A 13,471-nucleotide genomic window follows, 5' to 3' on the forward strand; every position below is an offset into this window, starting at 1 on the left:
ACATCCTTCTGACATTTATTGGTGGCTGAGAGGTTTATTCATGGGATTGGATCCGGCGGGCTGAGTTAAATTCACGTCTCACTTGATGAGCTTTAACTGTGTGTATCGGGCAGGATGACTCCAATCCATTGTTGTTCCCCATATTTGCTGCGAGTAAAAGGCTTAATGAGGCCCTCGGAATTCAATTCTGGCAAATATCTGCGAGCAAATTGATAACGTAATGATTCATATAATGAAAATAGGATATAAACCGAGGCTGAGTATTAAGCCGGTAATATTAATTTCAGATAGAGCCGAATTAATGCAAACATTGAATATATTACATCTTGATTAAAAGATGCTACATGTAGGATTTTCTCATGAATACATTTCTGTTCCATTAATTATGACGGCACATTCTAATGCTTGCAAAAAGAAGAGAAAAAACACACGACTGTCGCGGTACGACATACTCGAGCTGCCAAGATCTGCGCTATTTGCTCCCAGCCTGATTCCAGAGTTATCAGACTCAATTACCTCCAAAAATCCCTTGCAGCAAACGCTAGCCTGGTAAGTTCCTCTTCATCAGAAGCAGCAGGGAGGGGGAATAATGGAATACAAAGAGGAAGAAAGCAGCACGTAGGGGACATGGATTGTATGGTTGATGGTCGTTATCACAATTGATTTGACAGGGCTATTTTTAGACTAAATCCAGCATCATCGGGGGGCGACAGTTGCTCGGTACTGTAGAGCAGTCGTCTGGCAATCCGGAGATTCCCGGTTTGATTCCCGCTCCTCCCGGGCAGCGTGTCGATGTGTCCTTGAGCAAGACACTTAACCCCTAATTGCTCCCGATGAGCAGGTTGGCATGGTTGCCTCCGCCGTCGGTGTGTGAATGTGTGAGTGAATGGGTAAAAAAAAAAAAATTTGAGTAACGCGCTTTGGATAAAAGCGCTATATAAAAAAGCAGCCATTTACCATTTACCATCACCAGTGGCAGTGGCGGCTCGCCACTAGGGGCGCTCGGGCGCCGCCCCCCCCTCAGGCCCTGCCCTGGTTATATGAGAGAACAAGACATTTTTTTTTTAGTTTTTTGTTTTATAGCCCTATAAATAATATAAACATGTTTAAAATGAATAATATTTACTCATTTTAAGTATGTTTGTGTTTCCAATGCACAATATAACGTTATTATATAAAATAAAAAATACTCGTTTTCTTGAACAGGAAGTGACTCACTTTTTTTTTTTTTTTTTCTCAGCCCGGGCTAGACGCGACAGCGCTCTGAGTGCGCGTCACGGTTTGATCGCTGTATCCGTCGCAGCCAATCAGTGCGTAACGCGTTGTGCGTTGAAATATGACTATTATGTTGGAATCCGGGCGCGATTTGAAGCGGTCTAGGCAGCAGCGTCAAGAATTTCTGTAGCCGCATTTCGCGGAGACGCTCTCTGATTGGCCGACGCCAGTATTTTTTTCCGTAGCAGAATTTCGCGGAGTCGATCTCTGATTGGCCGAATCCAATTTCTAATGTTCCAATTCTAGCTTATTCCTAGGTTGGTGCGGTAGAGATAGTTGTTGTTGTTGTGAGATGCAGCTGTTTGTCTTAGAGCATGACTGCAAGTTCTTTAGACGGTTAAGCTTAGGCACTCTTTCAAAGTTGGTTAAGGTTAGCGTTTGTCTTAGAGCATGGCGATAGAACGCCAGGTAGTTTGCAGTCTGTTCGACGCGGAAATGGACAAAGGAATGAAGTACTTGTGTTGTGTGGTGCTAACTGCTAACAAGCTAACACTTGGCTAACAAGCTATATGGCGGATGCAGTTTGGACACAGTGGACAGTGGTCTGGAATACATCAACAGTGGATTATACACTTTATCAAGCCCTCCTGCCCTGGACGTTTCAACTAAACAGTGAGTCTCTCTCTCTCTCTCTCTCTCTCTCTCTCTCTCTCGCTCTCTCTCTCTCGCTATACACAGCTGTCTCCGCGAAATGCGGCTACGGAAAACAGTATTGACTGTGCTTGCTGAGACGATAATAGGCTAGCGATTCAAAACGCGCTGCTGTTGTGAACTATAACCAGTGATGCCGGTAACGCGTTACTAAGTAACGCGTTATTGTAATCTGATTACTTTCCCCCGAAAATAGTAATCTAACGCGTTAATCTTTAAAAGCCAGTAATCTGATTGCAGTTACTTGTCCAAGTGGCTGTGCATTACTATTTCGTTACTATCTCATCATAAATTCATAATGCAGGCTGAATGCAGTATTTTATTTCGTTTTCGACAGTCAAAAATACATTTTTGAGCTGTTTTTCTTATTTGGGAGTGACGTGGTGTGGCAGTGAAAGGGTTACACAAGAATGTGTCCTCGCGGCGTGACTGGACTCTCTGTCTGTGAGTGACTCTGCTTTGGCCCAATCACATTCCCCATCCACAGTCTGCGAATCAGAGGCAGAGTAGGGCGGGTCTTCACAGCACGTCATGTGACATATGCACCAATCGTGTGACAGCAGTGCTCCGTTGCATTCGTCTGAGAATTCCACCCCAAAACGCTTGTCTAAACGAAGTGAAACCGCAAGAAGACTAGAGAGACATTTATAAAAACAATTTAATAGTTACAGTTGATATAATTGAATAGTTCAGCCTGCATTTGTTAGATGTGAATGGATACACTGGTTTTGTAAAACCACTGGCTGGCTGCTCTAATGCTCTCCCACAGTTCTTCAGGTGGGAGAACACGAGTGACAGAGAGAGGGGAGAGAGACACGCACACACACACACACACACACACACACACACACACACACACACACACACAAGCACAAGCACACGCACACACGCGCGCGCACACACACACACACACACACATACACACAGAGAGGGAGAGAAGGGATTATATTATAATAATAATAATAATAATTATTATTATTATTATTATTATTATTATTATTATTATTATTATTATTATTATTATTATATTAGAGATGTAGGCTGTCTGGGTGGGGTTGGAGAGAAAGAGGCATGGGGTGAGAGAGAGAGAGAGAGAGAGAGGGGTGAGAGAGAGAGAGAGAGAGAGAGGGGTGAGAGAGAGAGAGAGAGAGAGAGAGAGAGAGAGAAAAGCTCTTATTTGCCAGATTTACAGTTAATTTACATGTTAAAGAGAGACTGATTGTATGTTTATAGAGAGACATTTATAAAAACAATTTAATATAGTTACAGTTGATATAATTGAATAGTTCAGCCTGCATTTGTTAGATGTGAATGGATACACTGGTTTTGTAAAACCACTGGCTGGCTGCTCTAATGCTGTGAGCATCATAGACTGTTGCTTTACCATACTTGATTGTACAGAAGCTGAAGCACTAGTTTAACAATTTACGTTATGTGCAGAGAAACAAGTTAAAAACAATTTATGCACTTTCAATAAAGCGTTTAAAAAAAACTGTTGGGGGAACGACGACGACTTCGTAACCTAGTTACTTTCAAAGTAACTAAGTTACTCTGATAATCAAGTAATCAGTAAAGTAACTTGGATTACTTTTTAAAGGAGTAATCAGTAATCAGTAATCGGATTACTTTTACAAGTAATCTGTGGCATCACTGACTATAACATTAATTTAGCTGCTGCTGATGCATAATGAATGAATGGTGAGTTGTTTAAAATGACAACATACATGTGTTAATTATTTGATTTGATTGATCCGAGAGACAGAGAGAGAGATTGCTCCAGAGCATCTCAGAGCATTACATTTTCAACTCGACCTCCTAACGGGAACTGCGACCCACAAGGCACCAGCGGCACCAGCCGCTACTGACCAGTGGTTCACTTTTAAATAAGGAGGTCACGAAACTCCAAGAGGACCGCGGTCTGGGGGGAAGGAGGTTGAAGGAAGGGGAAGTGCCAGAACATTTGCACGCCAGTGAGCTGTTTTTGTTAGAAGAAAAGTGTGCCAATGGAGAATAACCACCAGCATAGCATGGATTATTTCTTCAAAGCATATGTCTCCTGCCACAGACAGGCCTATACAGTTTTCCCACATGCTGTGTAGTGTGGGGCTTACAAGATTCTTGATGCGCACAACATTATTGTGCTTATGTTAAGCTGAGAGACGGGGCTGAGGGTTGGATCACAGTCACGTTGAGAGCAGCCTTCTAATGAAGGAGTCCTTACCACCCACATGCAGTTTGACACGTTTGATCATATTGTACTATATATATATTATATATATATTATACTATTAATTGACTGACTATTTGCTATAAATATCCCTTTGCACAGCCTCAATGTTATTGGTTAATTCAGTTCATTTCAGGGCTGTTTCATAGCCACACTGTAAGTCCACCCAACCGTATATAAAGAGCAGGCACGTTTGGAATGTACAGTGTAGGAGGATGCGACCCTGTCTGCGCCGCCCCTTCGCCTCAAATAGATCCGCTATCAGCTCTATCTTTAATCTTTCAAAAAAAATTCAGTTGCTATCGCTATCAGCTCTATCTTTAATCTTAATCTTTCAAAATGTTCAGTTGCTATCGCTATCATCTCTATCTGTAATCTTTCAAAATGTTCAGTTGGTATCGCATGCACTTATCTGTGTTTCACTACATATGAGTGCATGCTTACCAACTGTTCACCTGTTTTATTGCAACACTACTATCACCGACATCTAAGAAGGGAGATCCCCCCTTGAACGGCCCTTCTAAGGTTTCTCTCCTCCACACTGCCTGTGGTGCATTTTTTCCTATTGCTAGGTTTTAGTGAGTTTTTCCAATTTATTTTGCATTTATTTAAAAAAAAAATTGACTTTATGGTGTTCTTGTTTTGTTCTTGACTTATTGTGATGTTTTGTCTTCTTGACTTGTTTGAATAAGACGTGTCCGGCCCATGGGGACATTAATGTGTGTTGTCGAGCCTTACAAATACATTTGATTTGATTTGATTTGTGTATGTGGCTCGGCGTGACCAAACTCTTTTTCATTTTGCGTGCAAACATCACCTTATTTTCAAAACTCAATTTGTTAAATATGCCAAGAAAAGGCTATTTGGTGTTACACTCCCAGACCAGCTCAAGTCTGGGAGAGTCACTACCCCAGACAGTGGTATCATAACGCCATCTAGCGGTCACCTGCAGATGATGCAGTCAACAATGATCCTTCTTAATTGTATTAAGAACATACTGTTGTTGCAATTAGTGTCTATGTTACAAGTGTTATCTGTTTAGGTTGTTCTCTGTGTTGTATTCTGATTATGTGTGTTGTAATAGCCTAGTCCTTTGTTCCTGTTGTGTTTGATTATTGTTTAGTTCTAGTGCCTTTCTCCCCCCAGCTGTCTTCCATTATTAATTAGTGTCAGTATTTATTGCTTGTGGTTTGTTTGGATTGTTGTGGTGTCATTGTCTCCGTGTTGTCCCCGTGTCGTGCCCGTGTACCTATGTCTTGTCGAGTGAGTTCGTTCCTCCGTATGTTATGTAGCAATGTTTGGTGCTCTTTGTTTTTCGTTTACAGTCCGTGTTTGTCCCAGTGCCAGCCCGGCTGTGCCTTTCTTATGTTTTGTATTTTGGTTGTGATTTAGTAAATTACCCTTCTCTAAGCATCACCCTTCATCTCTGCCTCCGCTCCTTCTTCCTTGTCTGCATACTGTGTTCTCCTCACCTTCATCATCACCCCCAATCGTAACAATTTGGTATATTTTGGCTATGGAGAAATGGCATTGTGTAACTCGTCAATATTGAACTCACAAAGACCGCAAACAGAGTTCCTTTATATGAATATGCAGATCAATGTAATATTTTCACAATCCCCCCAAAAAAGAGGATACAAGTGTCAAGCGAAATGATTAGGATATAAAACCCTTGTTCAGCTCTGTATCAAAATAATTGCTAAAGCCTGTAACAACGGGTGCCGGGAAGGTAGATCATCAATTAGAGCAGACCACAGCAGCGTGCAAGGTCCACTGTTATGGTTTTAAGAGCGATGTTCCTGTACTCCTGCCTAAAGAGGTTGCCTTCTCAAACTGTGTGTGAGATTAATTCATTGTCAGACCTACTGAGGTTCCCACCTAATGTCTTGTTTGTAAATGGCTAGCTATGAAAGTAAAATGTAACGCTATCACGGTAATGTCACAATGCACCACATCACATAGCAAGCGGCAAATGGGAGGACATAATACAATCTTTACTGCATGCAGTCTGTCATACATGATACTGTATATTGTATTTATTCAAATAAATTGTTATTTATTTTGCCTAAACCCAAGGTGGCATTTTCTTCCAGTGATCGACTGTTGTACAGGATCTGTTATACTACTATGATGAAATGCACTGCATTTCAGCCAAAACTGACCTTGCAGCACCTATTTAATTTCAATGTCAATGAGTTGAATTTGCCTCATTAGCTGGGCATCCAGGTCGACCCGCCCTCCCAGGTTTATTGTTTATTGCTTCAGTAGGATCCCTATTAGCTGCCAAATTAATGACCGCTAGTCTTCCTGTCGTCCTCAGAACGAAATAATACAACAGAATACAAATGCAGAATGTAATTAGTAATACAATTAAAATAAGAAAAAACAGAAAGGGAAATAAAAAATGAATACTCATAACATTGAAGAAGTAGGTCTAACATAATTAATTCGATATCCAGTTAAACTTTTCAGAATAACGACCACACCAGTATGACCAGAACCTCTGCAACCAAACATGCCAGTGATGTGTCACGACGGCCACTGGCCAATGAGAACTCTGATAAACATTTGTTTATTACTTTACTAGCCTTGTGGAGACTGGTAGCTTGTTCCAGTTGAATATGCCTCTGTAGCAGGTTTTAAATTAGGTCGGGAAGTACCAGGTTTCCACTTAGTGCTTGTCTGGTGAAATGAGTGACTGTTTTCAATATAATCTAAGGCTACATTCACATTGCCAGCCTTGGTGCTCAATTCTGATGTATTGCTCAGATCCTATATTTTTGTTTTTAAATGTGGCCAATATCAGATTCCAGTGAACTGGTCACGCTCCTGAACTGACCCGCATGTGCAAATGAACCATAACAAAGATGGACATAAACATGGAGGACACTGAAGTCACAGTTTATGGTTTAATTTACAAGTCGATGTGCAGTGGAGGCCAGCTAATGATTGTGAGCAGATGATAATGAGGCGAGGAGGAGGTGAAAGAGAGCCATTTCTTCTTTCAGTATGCTTTTAAACACAGACCAGTTGTGATACTGTACTGTACGTTCCCTGAAGTTTTGCTTGTACAGTAGTATCACCCCAAATACTTATAAGGTAAACTCCTCATCCTCACTGTCCCTCCACTGACCATCTCCATCACAGCTGCCTTCCATGTTTGTATTCACAGAGTGACTCCCGCCACAGAATTGTGATAAATGTCAATCTTCTAGAGTGACATAAAAGTCACATGAATATATGACTGTTCAGTCGCATTGCAAAAAATCGGACCACATATGAAAGTGGCCCAAATCGAAATGGAAAAGATTAGATTCAATGTGATTTGTGCTGTTCATTGTCATGAAATTAATTTTTCCGATTCAGGCCACTTTTGCCTGCAGTGTGAACATACAGTAGCTAGGAGTCTGCCTTCAACTGTCAGCCATGAGAGGAGTTAAAGTTACATTGGTTCTATTTGAGTATTGAAGAACTACCCTGGCAGCTCTATAGTAGTAGTAGTAGTAGTAGTAGTAGTAGTAGTAGTAGTAGTAGTAGTAGTAGTAGTAGTAGTAGTAGTAGTAGTAGTAGTATCAGGGGCGTAGCTGGGGGGAGGTAGCTTAGGATGATTCCAAGGGCCCAGCACTGGGGGGGGGGGGGGCCCACAAAAAAAAAGTTTTTTTTTACTAGACATCACTCATGTGTATTATTGATGCTCTCATTGATACTATGTTTGTTTCTGAAGTGTGTGTGTGTGTGTGTGTGTGTGTGTGTGTGTGTGTGTGTGTGTGTGTGTGTGTGTGTGTGTGTGTGTGTGTGAGATATATAGAGAGAGAGGGGGGGCTTTGGTAGACTATTGCATTGGTCCATTCATTGAAGATGAACGCAATGCGACATCCTTTACTAGGCTCACCCACCAACAGTGCAGGTGCTGAACTGCTGATCCGAATGTATAGGTAAAAACCATATTCTGCGTTTTCATCAATAAAAAAATGGCACAAAAAAAATCCGCTCGCTGGCTTACGCGTGCTCGCATTCACTGGGGGCCTATAAAATACATTCTTTCATGGGGCCCAGAATCTGGAGCTACACCCCTGGTAGTAGTAGTAGTAGTAGTAGTAGTAGTAGTAGTAGTAGTAGTAGTAGTAGTAGTAGTAGTAGTAGTAGTAGTAGTAGCAGCAGCACTTGAAGAACTACCCTGGCAGCTGTTTTGTGCCAACTGAAGTTTGTTCAGCTCCTTTGATGCAGATGACCATAAGATCGGACAATATTCTAGACTGCACTACCTGACTAAGAATGGAAGGGGATATATATGTAACGCATTTCCTCGCCATACCAATTCCTTTCTGCATTTTGGCCACTACATCATCAATAAGAGTTGGCCAAGCCAAGAGGGAATCCAAGGTAATTCAGAGAGTTTATGTTTGGCTCACATGTTGGCTCACCCTTCAATTGACACATTTAGTAAAGCATCATTAGTAACTGTAGTTTGACTTAGAAAAAAATAACAGATGTTGTTTTTGCTATGTTTAGCACCAATTTGTTTTCTTTTACCCATTTACACACTTTTTCCAAGTCTCTGTCAGTTGTTTGTGCTGCACAATACAAGGTGATCAGCATACTGCACATACAGTAACAACATCATCGGCATACATAACAACAGTTGTTTTTTACAGTGTGCAGGTAAATCATTGGTGAAAATAAAATATAAAAGTTTACCGAAGCAGCTACAGTACCTTGAGGAACCTCACAGTGGACATTTTACTAGTAGAATAATATCCATTCAAAAATACTCTCTGCTTTTTCTCAGATACAGTAGGTAACTATACCCATCCAGGACAGAGCAGTTAATGAAATACCATAACGTTCTAATTCTCTCAGTAGTATTTCATGATCTATTGGATGGAAAGCAGTGCTCAAATCTGACATCACCGCAGCAACTAATCAGTGGGCGTCCATTTATTTTAGCCACTCCTGTGTCATAATTATGTGTAAGGGCAGTATATGGGGAGTGGCCCTCGTGATAGACATGCTGACATTTGGCGATTAACCCATTGGTGGAAAGATATGCATCTGTTCAAAAGCAATTATTACCTTGCTCAGTATAGGAAGTCGACTGTGGCCTTCAGTCCTCCCTCAGTCTTCCAAGGCCACTTCGCATTGTGGGATCAGAACAACCCTGGATGAGCTTTTCCTGAATACCAATGTTTAACAAGCCATACCTGGTGAAATATTTGCAAGAATCTCACAAATAATACCCTTGCCTGTACTTTCATATTATTTCATAAAACATTTAAAATAAGTGAATTCCAAAAGTATATGTCTGGACACATGGAGTTTTATGGGAGGGAAGCTGATTATCAGATGGCCTTCTTTGCAATGTTTTATTAATACCAATTTGAATGGTACAATAGCTGGTAGAACAGTAGTATGACAGATGTAAAAGGGTGACAAAATAAACCAGATTCTACTCTGGGTCCTGTACAAATTAATCATAGATAGTACAGTTAAATATAGTCTTACACAGCTGGTGATGCAATATGATGCCAATTCAATGTAAGGCAAGCCATCATGTGCACTGAACAGGAGCTATTCTTTGGCAATGCTTGGTGACCACGATAGCGAGCAGTAAATGGGGGGACATAATTCAAACTTTACTGCATGTAGATGAAAAATGGGTGAATCGTCACTGCTTATTAAATAAACCAATGCGTGTTCAATACCTTCCTACCATCTACCATTAACACAAGGGTTTCCATAATCTTCCATTTTTGCTCGAGGAATTCACAGGCTGGCTGGTATGGCGCAGTATGAATTCATTTTATATTCACAGTATGATGGATAGTTATTTATTCTTCGCCGTGTTGCACTACTGATCCCTTTAAACGTATTCCTTGGTCCATAACTCACCTGCCGCGGGTGCATTACAACTTGCTGCTTGTTTTGTGATCCAACACCCATACCTTTCCCCCTTCCCAGTGAAGCCCAGTGATTATTCCACTCTGTTTGTTTTTTGTTATATTTTAGCTGCGTTGGGTCTGTCCAAATAATATCTTCTACCAACAACTACCCATGACCATAACCACAGTAGCCTAAATTTTCTTTTTTAAATGTAGACAGAGATAGAGAGAGAGAGAGAGAGAGAGAGAGAGAGAGAGAGAGAGAGAGAGAGAGAGAGAGAGAGAGAGAGCGAGAGAGAGAGAGACAGAGAGAGAGAAACCCAACTCTCAGGACTCGTTGCTCGTATGAATTCGGTGTCAGTTTCACTTCACAGGGTCATAGCTTCCATTTTCATACTATTTCCACCCGGAGCGAAGCAGATTCAGCGACACCTATATAAGACCTTCATCCAGACCAAAAAAAAGCACTGACGTTCTTTCCAATGATGGCTTCTCCTCTATCAAAGAGATAGGGATTAGGCGGGACGTTTTTTCCCCCCCCCTCCACTGGCTGATTTATGTTCTGAACCAAAGTATGAACCCAGCGCTGCTCGGAAGCGGCGCGCCGTGAGCCTCCTCGGCTACTCTCTCTCTCTCAGTGGAAAGCGGAGTGCTCTCAGCAGTCACTATAGGGGCGAAGCTCAAACAGCCATCTATCGTTCCCCAACAAAACACGGATGGCAATTTGTGGAGCTGGCTGTTTACCCTGTCGCCGCTACACTGCCCAGCGATGACAGCCACCGGTACAGTGGCACAAAGCCAGCCTCATCTGGAACATCTCTAGTGCAGCTTGATTAAGGTCGTCATCGTTCTAGTGCTCTAGAAAGTCTTTAAGAGTGAAATGTGGAGCTATTGTGTGGATTGTCCTTGAGGCATCGCTAAGATATGTGCTTATGCAACATTTTCAGGGACTTAACTGAAATGAACGCCCTACTTCTGCATTTATATATCTGTCTGAGTACCCGATCATAGACACTCATTTCCTTATACATGTAGCTGCCCAGTTAGTGTATTTCTATGCTGGCATAGCCATAGCCATTTTGTTATTTAAATTTGATATAGTATAATATCTACATCCTGTTATCTGCACTGCACACTTTTTAGAACTGTATCTTTATTTTAGTCATATTTTATCAAATTTTATTCTTATTCTATGCAAATTTTATTGTATTCCTTTTATTGGAATTGAGGGACCACAAAACATTTATTTCACTCTTTCTGTGCTGTACGGTACGGAAATACGTGACAATAAAGGAATCTGAATCTGAATCTGAAACTGTTTGTTTGCATGTTTCGTGAAGTAACAAATGACAAATTCATCTCCCTTTTACAGTGGAGCTGAAATTCAACCTGGACCAATACGTGAACAAGCGCTACCCGGGGCCTGGTGAAGATCGTGCGGAACAGCAAGCGAGAGGGACTGATCCGCGCCAGGATACACGGCTGGAACGCCGCCACGGCCCCCGTCGTGGGCTTCTTTGATGCCCATGTCGAGTTCAACACCGCCTGGTAAGAAAACGCTCATGTTTAATAATGCAACAAGGCTGCCCTCTCTCACCTTTCTTTTGGGTTTTCACGGTTTATGTTTTCGATGCAGCGGATGTCATCATCCTACATTATTATCCGTTAAATATGCAGTTTAAGTCTTTCATAAGCACTTTGATGTTCCAGGCCAAGCCTGAATATACGAAGCCCTAGCCATTTACCTGAGGCAGCGCTTTTTCTGCAGATGTGACCCCTATGTATGAATAAGGGTTTTTCCTGTTAAGAAACTTTCCCTTGAGTGTCTTCTGCAGCTCACTATGAAACAGTGTAATGTATAATGACCTATGGGTAGAATGAATAAAAACATTGTCTAGTGGCGCTTTTTCCACTGCATGGTACCTACTCGACTCAGCTTTTTAGTACCTGCTCTGTCGAGGTTCCAAGCGGGTAGAACTGGGACTAAAAAGTTACCTGAAACACTGATTGGTCAGAAGAGAGAATCATCCCTATGTCATCATTGTGCTACGCGGGGGGGGGGGGGGGGGGGGGGGGGTCCTGCCGTTAAATAGCCTCGTGAATACTAAACATTAGTATTAGCATTATTGTTTGCAGCGAGAACAAAGTGCAAAAAACTAAAAAAGATACATTCACAGTGTATTCTGCCTCATTTATTCATGAAAAAAACAACAGCAACACAATTTACCACCAAGAACAAAGTTCAGTCTCACAAAAAGATCACTAATTTAGTTAGCTTATGTGCTAATGTGATTTCCCATTATTATATTAGCATTGCGGCTAGTGTACATTAGCTAATAAGGCACTGGTTTCATAACTTCATAGCTAGCCCTCGCTATGACGACCAGCTACACTGACGGGGGGGGGGGGGGGGGGGGGTACTACCTGCAGTGGAAAACTAACGAAGTACCAGGTACCAAAAGCGAGTAGAGTCGAGTGGAGTCGAGTCGAGTAGGTACCATGCAGTGGAAAAGCGCATAGGTTTAAACAACGCTACACGTCCAGCAATAGACATCACTGGCACAGGCATGGCTCCGGTATTGTAACAGGCAAGTGAGGGTGATGATAATTGGAATGGAGAGGAGCTCAAATGTTCTCCACATGTTTTGCCACACAGGCACCGGGGTCTTTATGCATTATGAAATGACTGTGGGGGTCTCAGCTCAACAGTTTGGCTGCCGCTTAGGCTCGCCACCAAACAAGTCACTCAAGCGCTTGTAATTGCCACCTAATTTGAGCCCGTCATCCTGTCAGCATATGAAGATGGGAGTGCAGTTTGTTCCCAGGGAAGTTGCCCGGGAGGCAGGAGGCAGAGACAGCAGGAGGGAGGGAGGGAGGGGAGAGGAGAGGGAGAGAGAGGCAGAGACAGCGGGAGGGAGGGAGGGAGGGAGGGAGGGAGGGAGGGAGGAGGGAGGGAGGGAGGAGAGGAGGGAGGGAGGGAGGGGAGGGAGGGGAGGAGAGGAGAGGAGAGGAGGGATGCAGGAGGGAGGGGGTAGTGTAACGTTTAGGTTATAAATTGTTCACGGCCTCCCTGGCGCTGTAGCTCTGCCACTTGGGCTAACAAGATCCCAGCGCGTGGCATCATCACTCTCACCGGACGTCACTGAGGAAGAGAATATGGAAAGCAGGAAAATGATGCCAAATGATTTCAGCTCATAACACAGACATAAAGGTCCTGTTCAGAATAGTGTTCAACGTGAACGCTGTTCATCATCCTGCTGGCTAGCTCGCTTGCTGTATGCATATAAAGTTTAACCCTTTCACCACATGAAGTGGACGTGACAGCTCAGTAAAGGTCAATCTCGTGCATTAGTTTACACGCAGAAGGAACACACGGTCATTTACCGTCCAACATTTGTCATGGTGACCTTTTGACCTTTGGCATGTATCTTGATCCTCT

At 42.4% G+C, this 13,471-nt stretch overlaps 1 protein-coding gene across 1 annotated transcript in view; it reads left to right on the plus strand.

Moving 5' to 3' along the window:
• Window positions 1-13,471, plus strand: part of galnt9 (polypeptide N-acetylgalactosaminyltransferase 9) — a gene marked incomplete at its 5' end in the record, with an annotated part of 262,491 nt that overhangs the window by 94,551 nt on the left and 154,469 nt on the right. Inside the window, 2 exon segments of the mRNA XM_084307545.1 lie at window positions 11,405-11,451; window positions 11,453-11,580. Of these exon segments, the coding sequence (XP_084163671.1) occupies window positions 11,405-11,451; window positions 11,453-11,580 (175 nt within the window).

The sequence above is a fragment of the Notolepis coatsorum genome (assembly GCF_963971535.1).
Source record: "Notolepis coatsorum genome assembly, chromosome: 2".
In the NCBI taxonomy this organism is placed as follows: domain Eukaryota; kingdom Metazoa; phylum Chordata; class Actinopteri; order Aulopiformes; family Paralepididae; genus Notolepis; species Notolepis coatsorum.